This window comes from Oncorhynchus mykiss, chromosome 25 (assembly GCF_013265735.2).
Source record: "Oncorhynchus mykiss isolate Arlee chromosome 25, USDA_OmykA_1.1, whole genome shotgun sequence".
NCBI classification, from domain to species: Eukaryota; Metazoa; Chordata; class Actinopteri; order Salmoniformes; family Salmonidae; genus Oncorhynchus; species Oncorhynchus mykiss.
In genome coordinates this window covers 5,714,503-5,733,622 of record NC_048589.1, presented here as the reverse complement: position 1 = coordinate 5,733,622, position 19,120 = coordinate 5,714,503, and the positions used below count along the sequence as shown (strand labels likewise).

Genomic DNA, 19,120 nt, shown 5'->3' with positions numbered 1-19,120 from the left:
GTCTTTATAGATAGAAGCTCTTTGGTAAATTGGTCATCAAAAAGGAAGGAGGACCAAGGCACTCTTCATATAACTAACTAATGTCTTTATTTGTGTGGTGTGTTCAATTGAACACATATTTTCAAACGGTTACGTTTCGGCTGCATGGCCTTTGTCAGGGAGTACAAAGATACTTTGTTCAAAAGACATTGTATTTTTCCCCAATCAATGCGGATTGAAGAGGGGATGGTTACAGAGTAGTTGGTCAATATTCATGAGACAACACCTAGTAACAATATTGTACATTCAAAAGTGAAATAGATAAGTTATAAAAATGAATATTAAAGTTAGAAGTATTAGGAAAGACAAAGTAGTTCTAGCCTTGAATAGGAGTGGGTGTAGGAGAGCTATACATTTCATAGTGCACTAGATGACAACAAACATGGACCACGGCTTTCCAAACAGAGGGTAGTTGGGCAATATGTCCACTAGATGACAGCAAAGGGACCACTAAGACCCTACAGGAATGGGGAGAAATCGATATCTTCATTTTTAACCAGGGTACTCAGTGGCCTGCAGTTTGTAAAACCAAAAATGTTCCCTTTGGTTTAGTGGTTTAAGGCGGTCCCCTCTTCTGATTGAGGCCGGAACATGATCAATACCCATAGCTTGTAGGGAGGCAGGGTTACCATGGTGTAAGAACTTGTAGTGCCTTGCCATGGGGTAGTCTTAGTTGCCTACTCTTTTGGGGCACTTGTGTTCTGTTAAGCTGGTGGTTTTACAGTTAATTAAATGTTTGACTTGATATTCTGTGTCAACAAAATACTTTTCCTGTGTAATATTTCTACAATGGTTGCATTTGAAAGAGCCAGCTGGGTTTGTGATTTAGTCTTTTGAGAGTCACCAGGAAGGTAGCTGTGGACGAGTTTCTCTTAAAGCTCATGACTTGTGGCTCTGGGAAGACTTTGCGTATTAGCGTATCACTTTGGATGATTCCCCAAATCTCTTTTAAAGACTAATGTTCTGTGCTATATTTAATCAACAAGGCCCGAAGGGGTGTGGTTTATGGCCATTATACCACGGCTAAGGGCTGTTCTTATGCACGACGCAACAAGGAGTGCTTGGATACAGCCCTTAGCCGTGGTATGTTGGCAATATACCACAAACCCGAGGTGCCTTATTGCTATTATAAACTGGTTGCTAATGTAATTAGAAGAGTAAAAATAATTGTTTTGTCATACCCATGGTATATGGTCTGATATACCACAGCTTTCAGCCAATCAGCATTCAGGGCTCGAACCACCCAGTTTATAATTTGTAAAAAAGTACACGCTCTCTTGTGCATCACGAGGAACTCCCCTCCGCAACAAGTCCTCTCTGTCAAGTCATCCGGCCCTTTTAGAATTTGAACCCCGACGCAAGAAGCAATTCTCCAATACAGCAGATTTGACACTGTAGTCTGTTTCCTGATTGCAAATTCTGCAGACTCTATAGAATTGGCTATAAGGAATTTTCTATTTGAGCCTTTTGGGATGGAAACTTTGTGCCCTCAGAATGGTATTCCCATCTGTAGGCTTCTTAAAGTTGTATGTGTGCAAAAAGCCTCTGTCATTTTTACTGATATCAAGATCCCCAAAAATGTAGGTTCTCTTTGGTGTACTCAATAGTCAGTTTGATGTTAGGGTTAAGGTGTTGGTGGAAGGAAATAAGTGAATCTTCTGAGCCAGACCAGAACAGGCAGACATCAATATAGCACCCCCACCATATAATCTGGTAAAATAACTTTTTATTTTTTATTTTTAGAAGGATCCAGAAAGAAGTCATTTTCCCATTTACCGAAGTACAATCCAACGTAGTAAGGGCTGTAGCAAGCTCCAATGGCACATGCTTTGACTTGTTTAAAGACGAGGTTCTGGAAGACAACATTTCTATTATTTAGAGTCCACTCAGTCAGTGAGAATGAATTCTGAGGGAGGCGTGTCAGGCCGAGTACTCAAGAATGGCGCATAGCTGCCAATCCTTCATATTCAATGGTGGTGTACAAAGACTCCACATCCAAGGTGACTGAAAAGGAAGCTGTGCCTCTAAAACTGTGCCTCAATTCCTTGATTTTATTCAACACATCTGTGGTGTCTTGAAGAAAGGCTAGAAGTGATGGCAGAAAAGGCTTAATAAAGTAATCAATGTACTTGGAGATGAGTTCTATCAGGCTTTCTGCCTGAGGGGGCTCTCTTATCTGAACTCATTATCTGAAATATAACTCTGTGAGGACCCCTTTCAATTGGGGCAGCAGGTAGCCTAGTGGTTAGAGTGTTGGACTAGTATCCGAAAGGTTGCAAGATCGAATCCCCGAGCTGACAAAGGTACAAATCTGCACAAGGCAGTTCCTAGGCTGTCATTGAAAATAAGAATTTGTTCGTAACTGACTTGCCTAGTTAAATAAAGGTAATAACAATCCCATTTTAGGGCCTCTAAGGATGAAAGAATTGGTAGAATTCATCATTGTATAATTGACGGTAGGCTTCTGTCACATTTTGTTCTTACCCCACACTACTGTAGCACCACTGTCTGACCGCATTCTGTTCATTTTTGGACAAGGATTCAATTGCATCCCGCTCTGTCTTTGAAAGGTTACATTTTGTTTTTTATTATGGATCCCATTCAGCTACTCTTCCTGGGGTCCAGCAAAATTAAGACAATACATTCACAGATTTCACAACCTGCTGTGTGCCCTCAGGCCCCTACTCCACCACTTCCACGTATCTACATTACTAAATCCATGTGTATGTATTAGAGGTCGACCGATTATGATTGTTCAACGCCGATACGATTAATCGGATGATTTAATTTTTTTTTATTTGTAATAATGACAATTACAACAATACTGAATGAACACTTATTTTAACTTAATATAATACATCAGTAAAATCAATTTAGCCTCAAATAAATAATGAAACATGTTCAATTTGGTTTAAATAATGCAAAAACAAAGTGTTGGAGAAGTAAAAATGCAATATGTGCCATGTAAGAAAGCTAACATTTGAGTTCCTTGCTCAGAACATGAGAACATATGAAAGCTGGTGGTTCCTTTTAACATGAGTCTTCAATATTCCCAGGTAAGAAGTTTTAGGTTGTAGTTATTATAGGACTATTTCTCTCTATACCGTTTGTTTTTCATATACCTTGACTATTGGATGTTCTTATAGGCACTTTAGTATTTCCAGTGTAACAGTATAGCTTCCGTCCCTCTCCTCGCTCCTACCTGGGCTCGAACCAGGAACACAACGACAACAGCCACCATCGAAGCAGTGTTACCCATGCAGAGCAAGGGGAACAACTACTCCAAGTCTCAGAGCGAGTGACGTTCGAAACGCTATTAGCGCGCACCCCGCTAACTAGCTAGCCATTTCACATCACATCGTTACACCAGCCTAATCTTGGGATTTGATAGGCTTGAATTCATAAACCGCAGAGCTGCTGGCAAAACGCACAGAAGTGCTGTTTGAATGAATGCTTATGAGCCTTCTGGTGCCCACCATCGCTCAGTCAGACTGCTCTATCAAATTATAGACTTAATTATAACATAATAACACACAGAAATACGAGTCTTAGTTCATTTAATATGGTAAAATCTGGAAACGATCATCTCGTAAACAAAAAAATATTATTTCAGTGAAATATGGAACAGTTCCGTATTTTATCTTATGGGTGGCATCCATCAGTCTAAATATTCCTGTTATATTGCACAACCTTCAATGTTATGTCATAATTACGTACAATTCTGGCAAATTAGTTCGCAATGAGCCAGGCGGCCCAAATTGTTGCATATACCCTGACTCTGCGTGCAACGAACGCAAGAGAAGTGACACAATTTCACCTGGTTAATATCGCCTGCTAACCTGGATTTCTTTTAGCTAAATATGCATGTTTAAAAATATATACTTCTGTGTATTGATTTTAAGAAAGGCATTGGTGTTTATGGTTAGGTACACGTTGGAGCAACAACAGTCCTTTTTCGCGAATTGGCACTGCATCGATTATATGCAAAGCAGGACACGCTAGATAAACTAGTAATATCATCAACCATGTGTAGTTATAACTAGTGAAAATGATTAAGTTTAATACTAGATAGCAACTTACCTTGGCTTCTTACTGCATTCGCGTAACAGGTGGGCTCCTCGTGAGGCAGGTGGTTAGAGCGTTGGACTAGTTAACCGGAAGGTTGCAAGATTGAATCCCTGAGCTGACAAGGTAAAAATATGTTGTTCTGCCCCTGAACAAGGCAGTTAACACACTGTTCCTAGGCCGTCATTGAAAATAAGAATGTGTTCTTAACTGACTTGCCTAGTTAAATAAAGACTAGATAAACATTTTTTTTTTTAAATCTGCAAAATCGGCCATTCCAATTAATCGGTCGACCTCTAGTAAGTATAGTGCGTATGTTATTGTGTGTGTGTATGCAAAAGATTGACCTATTTTGTTTCTACATCTGAAGGCCTGGTACAAGAAAAATACCTTTCCAACTACAGACAACAGTGTCAGGTCAGTCAGTTTCTGTGCCCTCAAACACATTTTAAGCCTAAATCTACTTTGTCCAGAATGCAACAAAACAAATTTACACATTTTGATGTGGAGAACCCGTTTTAAAGGGTAAAAGTGACACAAACCAAACATAATGTCTTAACACTATCAACAAGGCAGGTCCTACAGGCCCTAGTTTTGTCGCACCTTGACTACTGCTCAATCGTGTGGTCAGGTGGCACAAAAAAGAACTTAAGAAAATTGTAATAGGCTCAGAACAGGGCAGGACAGCTGGTCCTTGGATGTACACAGAGAGCTAATATTAATACTATGCATGTCAATCTCTCCTGGCTGAAAGTTGAGGAGAGATTGACTTCATCACTACTTTTATTTATGAGAGGTATTGACATGTTGAATGCACCGAGCTGTCGGTCTAAACTACTGGTAAACAGCTCAGACACCCATGCATACCCCACAAGACATGCCACAAGAGGTCTCTTCACAGTCCCCAAGTCCTGAACAGACTATGGGGAGGCACACAGTACTACATAGAGCCATGACTACATGGAACTCTATTCTACATCAAGTAACTTGACCAGGAAGTAAAATTAGATTTATAAATAAATAAATAAATAAAAAACATTGGCACAAAGCAACACAAACATTAGTACAGACACATGCATATGAGTTAAGTTAATTAGTTGAGTATTTGGGAGCAAAGGACATTCGTTTAGACAAGACCCTTACAGTGTCATCAGAAAGGGGTTCTCCAGAAATGTTGATCACAGCCTTGTTCTGGTCCTGCTCCATGTGGTTGGATAATCTTGCTTTCTTCCTCCTCCTCTGTGTTGGCCTCTTCCGCATCCTCTCCTCTTTGTGAACCTTGCGTGGCTCGGCTTTCTGGCCTAAAAAATCTTGGGAGGAGCCGGCCTCGCGGAGTGTCTTGGATGATCCTCATCGTCGACTTCACCTCTTCTATAAACTTCCTTAGCTTGTCCAGCTTCAATTTAAGAGTGAATGTGTCTTGAGGTATGTACGCTTGTTCCAGTTTGGTGGGTGTGGTGAATTGTGGCCATTTTAAATCGCAAAACTTGTGCAGCACACTATACGGTAAGTACCATCTGGGCCACCATAATCAACTTTTTTTTCCAGCTGGTAATTCAGAACTGTTTCTGTTAAATTCAATGTTACACACTTTTGTCAAATGTTCTGTTGAACTGAACACAACCCAGGATTGTTACTAAAGCACCTTATACCACCCACCACTGCGACCTGTATGCTCTAGTCGGCTGGCCCTCGCTACATATTCGTCGCCAGACCCACTGGTTCCAGGTCATCTACAAGTCCATGCTAGGTAAAGCTCTGCCTTATCTCAGTTTACTGGTCACGATGGCAACACCCACCCATAGCACGCGCTCCAGCAGGTGTATCTCACTGATCATCCCTAAAGCCAACACCTCATTTGGCTGCCTTTCCTTCCATTTCTCTGCTGCCTGTGACTGGAACGAATTGCAAAAATCGCTGAAGTTGGAGACTTTTATCTCCCTCACCAACTTTAAACATCTGCTATCTGAGCAGCTAACCGATCGCTGCAGCTGCACATAGTCCATCGGTAAATAGCCCACCCAATTTACCTACCTCATCCCCATACTGTTTTTATTTATTTACTTTTCTGCTCTTTTGCACACCAGTATCTCTACCTGCACATGACCATCTGGTCATTTATCACTCCAGTGTTAATCTGCTAAATTGTAATTATTTGCCTACCTCCTCATGCCTTTTGCACACAATGTATATTTACTTTTTTTTATTTTTCTGTGCTATTGACTTGTTTATTCCATGTGTAACTCTGTGTTGTTGTCTGCTCACACCGCTATGCTTTATCTTGGCCAGGTCGCAGTTGTAAATGAGAACTTGTTCTCAACTAGCCTACCTGGTTAAATAAAGGTTAATAAAAATAAAATATGTTTTTTAACACTGCTTTAAACCTGTCTCAATAAATTGTATTTTATTGACATCCCACAGGGTTCTGGGGAAAGGACAATGACCTCGTTAGTGGCCTATGATGATTCTGACCAGGAGGATGATGACGGAGCACTCCCTCATCTTGCCAACTGTCCCATGGATGATATCAGGCAGTCCCAAGGAAACCAAAAATGGTTGGATTCTAACTTCTATGGACCATTATTACCCAGTCCCCATTACAAACAACTGGAAATAGGACAATGTGTTGAAGGTAGGACAGTGTCTGAACCTCACAGGGAGATTTATCCCCTTCCATTGGGTCTCTCAGGGGTTGTGGAGAACAGCTCAAACTCAAAACCATACTCCGCTCCACAATACTGTGTTAATTTGACCACAGCGAAGAGGCATCAGGCTGCACCACCTGGTGTCTCGCCATACATTCCTAAGAGACAGAGGTTGGCCACACAAGGAACGAGAGAAGAACCAACCTCTTTGGAAACAAATGATAAGTCCACTGTCTCCAGGCTGCTGACCGAGGTCTCTGAGCGGGTGCGTCCGTACCTGGGGCCCAGGCCTGGCAGGGCAGCGGTGCCGAGGTGCATGCAGCTCAGCCTCCAGGCCCACCAGGCTCCAATCAACATGATCCAGTGGTGCCCAGTGCCCCAGCTCAGCCATCTCCTACTGTCTGCCTCCATGGACAAGACTGTCAAGGTAACCATGATGATGTGTGTGAGCCATTGTGTGCTCCATGTTTTCGGGTCATACATGTCGTAGCGTAAATCATAGCCTACACACAGGCATACTTTTACACTTGTCAGTCCTAGGGACAGGTAAGTGGGTAATTAGTGTACAGATCTGACGTTCAATGTAAGTGGCTCACCAGGTTAGACGGTAAGATGGATGATAACAGAGCGAGACATGCTGCCTTTAGAAACACCTGTGTCACTGTCAGAGCAATGTGTGTCAGGACCCATGGGATTTCCTTCCCTCCACTACTACCTACTATTGTTGTCACGATACCAGAATTATGACTTGGATACCATGTTCAGTATCACAATACTCGATACCATCACGATACTACATACTAAAACAATGCCCAAATGATACCACAGCAACAACAACAACAAATAATGCGTATTAGCCAAAGTCACAGGATGGCACTTGATCCAGATATCTTTTGAGTTCAATATAATTCCATAGATTTTTGAATGTATGCTTTAATTAATAAAATACAATCATACAATCAATTTCAATTAGTTTTTTACCAGTCTAACTACATAACAGCATAATGGTAATAATTTATTTGAATGGTAAGTCTCTATTGATAGACTGGGTAAATCAAGATGTAGCCTAGGCCTGTTCACAATACACGTGAATGCATTGAGCTTGTTTTTCATGAGGCTACAGATGGAAAACAATCAGTTTACCTTCCATTTGGGACATATTTTATTTTACTGATCAACAACATTTACATAGAAGCAGTCTCTTCTTTTATAAAAGTGCCATGATGTAATTCACACACAAAGAAACTCCCAGTGGTGAGCACATTTGCATGCACGCAAATAATTTGATATTACATTGATTTACGGGAGTAAGCAGAGTGGAAATTGTCATGTAAACATCTTACTCTGCTTATCTTAAGGTCAAAATCGAAGTAGGCATAGCATACATACACCGATTAAAACCCCTGGTTTTCAGAGCAATCTTTCAAATTATTAGGGCATGTAAGCGGCTTAATCTGCACATGTGCCAGCAGCAAGCCTCCCTGTTATGCCGAGTGAAGAGTTCAGGAAACACCTGTAAGTATGCATCTTAGAAATAGTTTTCACATACAAACTTTAAATGTCTGAATTCCGAATCAAATGGAATTTGATTGACATGGTCACTGTGGTAGAATGTTTCTTTTTATGGCCTGATTTCAGATGTGAACAGGATTATTAGGGAACATTTTTTAAACTACTTATATTAATTCTGTGCAACTTCAGACGCGCGTTTACTGTGAACACTGAAGCTGTACCCGCTTTAATTTACTGTTTTAACAGTGACCAACTAGGCTACTGTGGCTATTTGATTAAAATGTAGGCCTACCATGAGAAAATGCATCAACATTTTAACATGAAAATAGCAGTTATATCATTGTCTACAGTAGCGGCCAATGTGTGGTGTTCAATGTAGGCCTACATTCATACAGACTTTTGGAAGAAAAAATAACACACAGGGCCTGACATTAACCTGTTTATCCACTTGTCCTTCAGACAAGGAGGTGACTGACCATTTTGTTGTGGTGTTTAATGTAAGAAACCACTTTCATTATTCCCATTACAGAGAATCAGACAAATTATAATACCCTCTGCCTATTGGCTACTTTTTTTTTTCAACTTAAAGTTTTCTTGTTTTTCAATCAACCAACAAAACACATTCCACATTCACAGGCTTTAAAAAAAGAAAAAATCTCAAAATAATAATACATATGAAAAAATAAAAATACAATTAAAATGAATGATAGTCAAACAAAAGCATTTATTTTCCTTGGTGTGTGTATGTATGTATGTGTGTATATGTATATATATATATATATATATATGCGTACATACATACACACATATACATACGTACATATATATACACGCACACGTACTCAAAAACAAAATTCAAATAAAAACACAAAAAAAAAACATATAACACTTGCAGCAGCACTATCAAGGTTCTTATCAGCTATTTCAAGCATTCGCTGAGACGACGGGCCAATAATTCGTTTTTAGGTTTTACAGTACCTTACACAACATGCATTTCCCTAGTCACCCCATTCACTCTGTCCAGTTTGAAATATAGTTGAATAGTGGAGACCAGAGTCTATCAAACTTGGGCTGTCTCTTGTGGAGGTCATAAGTGAGCTTTTCAAGAGGGAGAAAGTCAACAATCTGGTCAATCTACATTTTAAATATAGGAGGGGTATTTGAGGCCCACAATAGAAGAATACATTTCTTAGCAAAGTATGTAATAGTCATAAGCAAATTTTCTCTGTCAGGATCAAGAACAAAGTCCTGCTGGGCATTAAGAAGATAGACACACGGGGTCATATCAAACTGTACCTCTAGTATTTTCTGTGCAGCAGTATGTATAGATTGTCAGAATCTGGCAATCTCCCTACAGCTCCAAAATACATGCATATAGGTTCCACTTTCAGAGGTACATCTTTTACAGTTAAGAGACATATCTGTTTTCATTCTATGGAGTCTCAAAGGAGTATAATAACATTTGTACAAAAATTTGTCATTAGATTCTTTCATTTTTACACTGGTAGAGGAGCAGTATACCCTGTCGCAAACCTCCGCCCATAACTCATCACTGATAGTCAGACCAAGGTCCTTTTCCCAGATCATTTTCAAAGGAGTAAAGGAGGAGCCTCCTTTCTCAGAAAGGAGTCTATAGTTGTAAGATATTTTGCCTTTAATGGATTGTGCTGTGACAAGAAGGGTTTCAACTTCAATCAACTGAGTTCTAAACCTCCTCTTGGAGGTAAATGAGGAAATTACATGTCTAATTTGAAGATATTTGAAAAAATGGGATCTTGGCACATCGAATTCACTGCAGAGCTCTTGAAAGGATTTCAGTGTAGTGGTTTTCTGATGGAATAGGTCTGAAAAGGTCCTGATTCCTAGAGTATGCCAAATATTAAAGTTGGCCTCCCTCAGGGCTTTTGGCAAGTCTGGGTTGCCCACTATAGGCGAGTGAGAACATATTTGGGAGGAAATGCCCAGGTATTTCTTACAGTCCCTCCACGCTAGTAGGGTGCTGTAAATCACAAAGGTTTTGGCTATGTTGCCCACTTCACTAAAGTTATTAATGAATATAATTGAGCTTAAGGGCAATGAACCACAGGATTGGGCTTCTATCTGAATCCACGTTGACTCTTGTCTGTTTGTGATCCATGTTAGCATGTTGCGGATTTGGGCAGACCAGTAGTACAATTGAAGGGAGGGAAGGGCAAGACCACCCTTAGATTCAGGTTTCGATAGAGTGGAAAACTTGATCCTAGGTTTTTTTATTGCCCCATATAAATTTGATGCTTTGGTTAGTTGTTTTGAAGAAGGAAACTGGGAGATAGCATGGGAGCATCTGAAATAAGTAGTTCAGTCTAGGGAGGACGTTCATACGGATTACATTAATTCTTCCTACTAAGCTAATTGGGAGGGAGATCCAGGTTTGGAGATCGTTCTTGATTCGGTCCAGGAGTGGAAGATAATTTTCCTTAAAAAGGCTATTCAGATCTGGTGTTATGAAGATCCCGAGGTATTGAAACCCCTGTGTTTTCCATTGGAAAGGACAAAGTGTCTTCATAGAGCTGGTGAGTGTAATATTGAGAGGGCAGGCAGTGGATTTGTTAAAATTGATCTTATAACCTGAAAACTTGCCATACTGAGCAATTGTGTCTAAAATGAGAGGGAGGGATTTCTCAGGGTTGGATATGTAGAGCAAGACATCATCCGCGTAAAGCGAAATCTTGTGCTGCAGGCCACCTGCAGAAACACCCATAATACTTGGATTGCTCATTATCAGCTCTGCCAGAGGCTCCGCCCCCAACAAGTAGAGCAGCGGGGACAGTGAGCACCCTTGTCTTGTGCCCCGTTCCAGAGGGAATCTGTCAGAGTTCAGTCCATTAGTAGTCACCATGGCATTTGGATGAGAGTATAGTGATTTGATCCATTTAATAAAATTTGGGCCCATATTGAACTTTTCTAAGACTGAAAACAGAAAGCTCCACTCCATCCTGTCAAACGCCTTCTCAGCATCCAGTGAAGCCAGCACGACAGGGGTCTTCTGTGCGTTTACTTGATCAATAATATCAAAAAGACGGCGAATGTTATCAGAAGAGTATCTGCCTCTAATAAATCCAGTTTGGTCCGCTTTTATTATTTTGGGAAGAAGAGTGTTTAGTCTTTTGGCGAGCAATTTGGTAATTATTTTATAGTCGAAATCCAACAAGCTTATGGGCCGGAAGGACGAGCAGGATAGGGGGTCCTTGTCTTTTTTTAGCAACACTAATGCGAGCTGTGTGCATTGAGTCTGGAGAACTCCGTTTTTGCAAAAATCCTCCAGCATTGGCATGAAGATAGGGCTGAGCTGGGGCCAAAAAGCTTTGTAGAACTCTCTGGGGAATCCATCTGGGCCTGGGGACTTATTAGGTGGCATGGAGGTAGTTGCCTCCAGGATCTCCTCAGGAGTGAAGGGGGAGTTGAGATCTTCTTGGTCGGTCTCTGATAGTTTAGGTAGCGAGATTCCCTCTAGGAAAGAGTGGAGTTCTGCCTCTGTGTGTTTTCTCTCAGAGGTATATAGTTTGCAGTAAAAATCATAAAGTTAAATTGATCTTTTTGGGGTCATATGTGACCTCGTCCTCTGCTGTTCGGATAGCCATGATTGTACGCTCTGACTGCTCCTTTTTTAATTGGTAAGCAAGCAATCTACTGGGCCTATTGCTATACTCATGGTATTTCTGTTTAGTAAAGATAACTTTTTTTTTTCTATCTCCCGAGTGTAGTCCAAATTCAGTTTGGCTTTTGATGCTTTAAGATGACTCCAGGAGGTGCTGTCTAGGGATTGTTTATGTATTTTTTCACAGCATTCCAGCTCCCTCTCAAGATCTAGCCTGTGTGCTTCCATTGCTTTTTTCTTAGAGGAAGCATATGCAATTAGATGACCTCTTAGTGTGGCTTCAGCAGCGTCCCACATTGTGGCCGGAGAAACAGGAGAATCTTTATTGTCTTGTGTGTAGTTGTCTATCCATGTAGTTACCAATGTATGGAACGCTTCATTTGATAGCATGGAGGTGTTGAATTTCCAGCTCTTTGACCTCGGGATGTTTTTGCAGAGGTCAAAGCGGAGGTGGACAAAGGCGTGGTCTGAAAGTGCTATGGGTCTGATTGTACAAGTGGCTGAATTTATGAAACTCTTTGGGATAAAAATGTAATCTATACGGGAGTAGGTGTTATGGACATTAGAGTAGTATGTATAGTCCATAGATGAGCTATTAGTCTCTCTCCAGATATCTATCAGTCCCATCTCTTTAGTAAGAGAGTTCAACATCTTTGCAGATCTAGGATTTGTGGTGGGGACTTGAGATGATTTGTGTAGGGTTGGGTTAAGGGTACAATTAAAATCTCCGGCCACCACGCCAAAGGAGACACAATGCTCATTGAACAGGGTTATAATTTTTGACATGAAGGCAGGAGTATCTGTGTTAGGGGCGTATATGTTTAATATAGTAATTGGTTGACCATATAGTGACCCAGTTATCAAAATAAATCTCCCCTCCGGATCAGATATGTTTTTGTCAATTATGAATGGAACATTTTTATGGATAAGTATGGCTGTGCCTCTACTGTTTGATTTGAAAGATGAGAAATACACCTGTCCCACCCAAGCTCTGCGGAGTTTGGCATGTTCAGCATCACAGAGGTGTGTCTCTTGTAATAGCGCGATGTCTGCTTTTTCCTTTTTTAGAGCACAGAGTATCTTTTTTCATGTTATTGCATGCCCTAGACCATGGCAGTTCCATGTCAATAGATTCAAGGTACTAGTCATTGTCATCGAGCAGTAATCAAACTTTAGTGCAAGTCATCGCTGGGTAAAAATGGATAGTAATTACAGCTGCATTCACATAAAAGGAAAATAAATGGTGTACATAAAATAATAATCTCTGAACACCCCAGCCGAGTTCCCAAACAACTCGACACATCCCGTTGGATCTATTACCCCCCCCCCCCCCGCTCATTCTCAATTCTGTGTTCCGAATAAAACAAAAACCGGGAACAGTTAGCAACGCACAACGTCTCCCTCTCTCCACCAAAGAAATGCCTCATCCTCTCCACCCCGCATTGAGTAAATAACATAGTTACCCTCGTCCAGACCACAGTAAAAGAGGGGAGAAAAATAAAATCAATAGCCAAGCCTACATATACCTCCCCCGAGGGACATAGGGAACCCCAAGTAATAATAGCAACAACAACAAAAAAACAGGGAAATAAAAGTAGGCTGAAACATTAGTAGGCCTAGGTTAGGCTATACAGCCCATCCCTCTCAGTTAAAGGAAAATAAATATAAATTGGACGGCTATAATGACCTTTAGGGGGTGGGTCTCTTGATATCGGCTATATGTCGTCTTACCTCCTTTAGTAACGGCATTAATCGAATTTAGTCATTGGTCTGTTTCTCATTGGCCAGGATTGTCTTTCAAAAAACGTTTTGCCTCTTCGGGAGTTTTGAAGTGTCACAAGGCTCCTTGGTGAAGAATCCTGAGCTCGTTTTGGTATTTGAATCCCCTGAAGATGCCTCGGTCAATGGAGTATTTCTTCACTTCGTCAAATTCTCGGCGTATTCCAGCTGACAGGTCCTGGTGTAAAGCGAGTTTGGCGTTTCCCACTGTGATGGTGTTGTTTTTCGCCGCCTGTAGGACTCGTTCCATGTCGGTGAATCTCAGGAAACGTATGGTGATTGGGCGCGGTGGTTGTCTGGCTGCTGGTGGGGGCCTCAGTGCTCAGTGAGCACTTCTATGGGCCTGTCGGTGGACATGTGGAGCCACTCGGGAAGTTTGTCTTGCAGGTAGCGGATCAGTGGCATGTTTCCCTCTTCTTTTTCGCCCAGATTGAATAGAACACAAATATTATGTTTTCCAGGTCCTCTTTTCTCTTCCAGATGCTAGATTTTCTTTTTAGCATATGCTATTGTTTCCATGGCATCTGTCAATAAGTTTTCCATGGATAGGATTCGCCCCTCTGCCTCGTCCAGGCGCCCCGCGTTTATGGTTCTTGTTGTTGATGTCAGGCAAAGGGTTTTCCAGGATTGTCACCTTGCCCCCTATCGCACTGAGCTGAGAGTTAATGGCATCTAATGTAGTGTTTAGTTCTGTAAGTTGGGATCTCAACTCAGAAAGAATGTCTTCGACAGAGTGCGAGGTTGGCATTTGTTGTGCCTCGTGGGGGAGCGGGTTCTCTTGCTCCTGGCTAATGGCGCTAGTTTTTTCTGAAGCTAGCTTCTTCTTGGAGGCTTTTTCCGTCGCTAATACTCGAGTCCGGGTAAAAATGTCACCTGTAGTGTCGCCTTTTGTAGCCGCCATGACTTTTTCTTACTAAAGCTATATGAGTTTGAACTTGGAGTGGAGGTAAGATTAGGAATTGGAAACTACTTGTGCGGAGCTCTTAGTTCATGCGGCCATCTCGTCCAAGGGTCACGTGATCCCCCGCCTATTGGCTACTTAGCTTATTCAAGCCTGTCTCAAAATACAACACTGACCTTCTTTTTTTTTTAAGACATAAAAAAAAAATCTCTGTACCAGACGTGCTTTTCAAAGATCGCTTCAAATGTACACACTTTGCTCTTGTTGGAAGCAATCACTCCCACATTGCTGACTACAAAGTAGCTATAACTCGGCCAATAACGCACTAACTAGCAAAGAATATGAACAAATGTGCACACGTGGCTACATGCAGCGCTCGCTTTGATCTCAAAACAATTGTGTAATAATCGTGACTGCTCATGCTGTAAAATAGTCCAGTTCAAAGTGAATGGCATATCCATATATGGCAAGAGTCTATTTGCATATAGGTCTACTGCAGCTCTGATTGGTTATGGGTCACCGGCCTGTACTCTGTGTAGAGTACTGGCCTGAGTCATGCCTGTCAATGCAATAAAATCTGATGCTCTATGCCTACAACTAAATCTCTTGCATAGTTAGTTTTGTTTCGGTATGTTGCATTGAAAGTGGTTAATATTGCATTGATTCGATCCCACAGTAAAGGGAAACGTTGATGGCGTTAACTACCGGGGGGAAACTCCACTCAACTTTCTAATCTCCTGCTTCTCTGTGCTGGCTGTTATTTATTCTGCAAGGCTGTCCTGGCAGAGCTGCACCCACAAACAGCTTAAATGGAGCATTTATATGTAACCGTGCTCAGTGTTTCCTCATGGCAGGCTAGAGCTAGCAATGAGTGCGCTATGGGAATATCAGCTGTGCTGAAAGACAGACTTGATCCTCTCTCAATCAGTAGATGACATGGGACACATTTGACAGAAGTACCTAAAAGTATGTTCTAGTATCGAGAAAGTACTGACGTTTCGGTGTACCATGTAACACTACTACCTACCACATTTCACCAGGGTCGTATGGCACCAAATGGAAGAAAATGGAATTAAACTGTGAGGGACTACCTTAACTTGCCAGATAAGAAATTGTTTTAATTTTCTGTTGCAAAATGTTTTTCTACAGTGTGCCCCAATTAAAACGACCCAGGAAGACCTAAGTTTACCTAATGTAACCTATGTTCTATGATATGAGTGATGTCTCTCACTTTGGGTAACACCTCTTAGGGATGGAGTCTAGGAAGGTCCAATCACACAACGTCTGTCGGACAGGCGCAATGACCAATAGTGGACCAACCCACTTTCCATATAAGGAGCCGTAGTCTGCTCCCATTTTCACTTCGAAGTACGTTCATCTTCCTTACGCAAAGCATGAATGCGGTGAGAGACCTCACTCATAATATCATAGAACCGGGGTTACATTAGGTAACCTAGTTCTACCTAAGTTCTATTTCAATTACTCGTTCGGTCACTTTGGGGATATAGCCACATCGAGTAGCGCTCATATACTCTGAAGCCATGTCTGGATCGGATCAACCCTCAGAAGTCCCGACAATAAGCACTATATGCTCTAACGAGGGTGTAGTGACGTCCAGTTCGTAGAACCTCACGAATGTATGGGGGGTACCCCAGCATGCCACATTATAGATATCTTGAAAAGAGATGCCTTGGAACAATGTCCATGATTTAGACAAGCTTCTAAAGCTTCCCATACAATGGGATAAAGCACTACTAACACAAGGGGCAAACCTTGGATATCGCTGGGGCAAATCATAGGTAGTTGTGGCCTGACGGTGCATGCAGCTCTACAACCTGTTTTGCTAATGCAATGGCTAAAGGTAAAGCAGTTTCAAGCAAGCAATCTAATTTTCACGCTTTCCAGTGGCTCGAACTGCAGCTGTGAAATGGACTCAAGCACCACAACGATTGTAGGATGGGTCTAGCTGTTTGGGTACTGAGTGTAGACTACGCTCAAATGTGAGGTTGTCGTACTTGGGATCAGCTAGCCACTGTTCACCCAGGAGATTACTATTCTGACTCAGGCTTCCACCATGTTATCCGGGGTGAGCATTGTTGCGCCTCATTTGACCGTAGTGCTGTGCGGTGTAAGTGGTCAGTTTTAGCTGTAGCTAGCTAATAATTCCAGGTATCTGAGTGCTTGGTTTAGTTCGTCCAGTACGGGGAAAACAATAGCCATAATGCTGAGCGAGAAGGTTCTGGCAGCTGGTTTATATGTGAGCTACTCAAAGCCTGGCCGTGGGGTCTGTACAACTCACCTAGCTAAACACATAGCTGTAGTTAGCCGCAGAACACTATTGCTCTTTACAGGCTGAAACATCTCCCACGACCATAGTACCAAGGCACAACTGGTCAACCTAGCCAGCGAGGGCGCTGGTAAGCTACATAAGGGGGAAAGTAACACTACCCAGTGTAGGTATAAGAGCTAGCTCAGTGTGTACTGGCGGACGGTAGCTGTGGTGCTAGCCCTGGTATTAGCTGGCTGGCAATTGCCTAGCTATTGCTTGCACACTGATAGCTGAAGAACGTGAATGGCATACTTCTTAAGTGAGCTTCGCCTAGTAGTGTTGCGTGGGCTAACTGCATCACAGAAGGGGACTCTCCCTGTGCAGTGGTAAAAGTAGCCATATCTCTGGTATGGAGACCTGGGCTATGCATCTGCTATTCGAAGCTTCGCTGTATAGCTAGCGAGTCCGTTCGCCCAGTGGGTCAGTAGTCTAGTTATATCAAGCATACTTCCCGGGGAGGGAGATCTTGTTGTGTGCTTCACCAATACTTAGCTGTGCAGCCAGTGTTCCCTGGCGTTTAGCTAGCTAACTTAGTGTTCACGTAAAGGGTTAGTAGCCTCGTCCCTAAAATAGGAAGCTTGGGGAAGTTCCATGGCAGAAATTAGCTGAAGAGGGGTCGAAAACCGCTGTAAATCAGTGATGTTGGCTGGAGCTCCAAAGGTGCTCACCAGATTAGTGCCATAGGAGCAACAGTGTGCGAGGGCTGAAAATGTCAACAAAATGAGCACTGGTGACCTTTTTAGAACTAAACATTTTTTGAAGGCCAAAAAAATAGCTAGCCACAATGAGGTTCATTTTGAGAATTCGGCTAACCTTGAAGGCAACCTAGTTAACTAGCTAGCTGCTTCTCAAAACAAACCTCATTGTGGCTAGCTATTTTTTGGGGGGTCTTGAAATGTAACATCCAATCAAAATCTCCAGGCCTCCAAGGGAGTAAGTGATTTGAGGTATGGGAACGCGAGACTAGTAGCCTAGCTATAGCAAGCACACCACTAACTGAAGAATGTGCGTTCTTTCTTAGCTAGCAAGGTTAGTTTAGAGTCTGGCTAACCGAATCTCGAGTATATTTCCTTTCTTCCACTTTGGTGGGAATAAGCAACACGAAGCAGGTATCTGGGCTGGTAAGGTGAGAGCTGTCATGTGAGGGCAATCCTCAGCACGAAGCTTCTGTCCTGCGCTTGGCGGCTGAGTTCTTGACCGTCCACCTGTGAACAGTTAAGCAGAGGTCCAAGTCGATGCTGAGTAGAGGACCTTAATTTGAACCCGTGAAGAAGATGAAAGAAGTTAAGATACTACGACCCCTTATATGGGAAGTCGATTGTTTCTCTATTGGCGGTTGCACCCGTCTATGACCGACTTTGTGTGACTGGATCTTCCTAGACTCCGCCCCTAACAAGGCGTTACCCAAAGTGAGACACTGAAAGAGTGATTGTAAATAGAACCACCAGCTTAGCTATTCATCTCATCCATAGGCCAATTGGTGCAGAAAGCGAAATATTTTGATCCAGAGCAAAAGTGCGTTTCCTGCACAGCGCCAGAGAGCATTAGCTACCTGCTACCAATGGGCTCGGTATAATTAACAATTTAAATATTAATGATGAAATTTGCCTATTCATACAGGAGTGCAAGTGTACTGCTGCTAGGCTCCCTCTGTCACTTGGCAGACTAATTCAGACGGCAGGGCTTGTGAGTTAGTTGTCTGTTGCTGGGGATTAGATCAGTTAGTAACACTAGAATCATAATTGTTTTCCTCGTCCAATTACTTAAATAAAACCTATTTGAGGATGCAAATTAATTGAGCCCTCATCAATATTTATTGTTTGTATAATAATCTGTCTAAAGTCGATCAATCTCACAAATAATTTGAATGGGCCACCCAATTGGAATATGCAAAGTTAATCCAGGGAAACCCAAATAAAAATTAGTGCCAAGCTGAGGAAGGGGGGACAGGTCAGTAGGGTACACGGGTAGGTCAGAAGAGGACCCTATATGTCCTTGGCCAGCCCTGGTCTTTTGTAGGCTACTATTTGTAATTTAGCTGCAGGAGAGAGATGTTTGTAGCTGTACACAGTCACCATGGTTACAGCAGGTGTCTCGCAATAGTGTTTATGTTGATAACATTAATACAATTTTTATATTTTTTGTTACTTAGAAACCATTAGGAGGCTGATTTTTTTTTTTAAATTTTATTTGCCAGGACTTTAAGTGACCAG

The 19,120-nt window shown here is 42.0% G+C and overlaps 1 protein-coding gene across 12 annotated transcripts in view; it reads left to right on the top strand.

The window, feature by feature from the left end:
* Positions 1 to 19,120, top strand: part of wdr25 (WD repeat domain 25) — a 38,070-nt gene that overhangs the window by 3,454 nt on the left and 15,496 nt on the right. For 8 of the 12 annotated variants that reach the window (XR_002470721.2, XM_021584376.2, XM_021584372.2 and 5 more), the window contains one exon: positions 6,526 to 7,176. Coding sequence is in view for 11 of the 12 variants with exons in the window: in XM_021584370.2 (XP_021440045.2) it covers positions 6,526 to 7,176 (651 nt within the window). In the remaining variant the exon portion in view is untranslated. Of the gene's footprint in view, positions 1 to 4,215; positions 4,231 to 4,474; positions 4,522 to 4,987; positions 5,530 to 5,792; positions 5,855 to 6,525; positions 7,177 to 19,120 lie in introns of those variants that run through there. The other 4 variants (XM_036962482.1, XM_036962481.1, XM_021584371.2 and 1 more) reach the window with 4 other exon arrangements.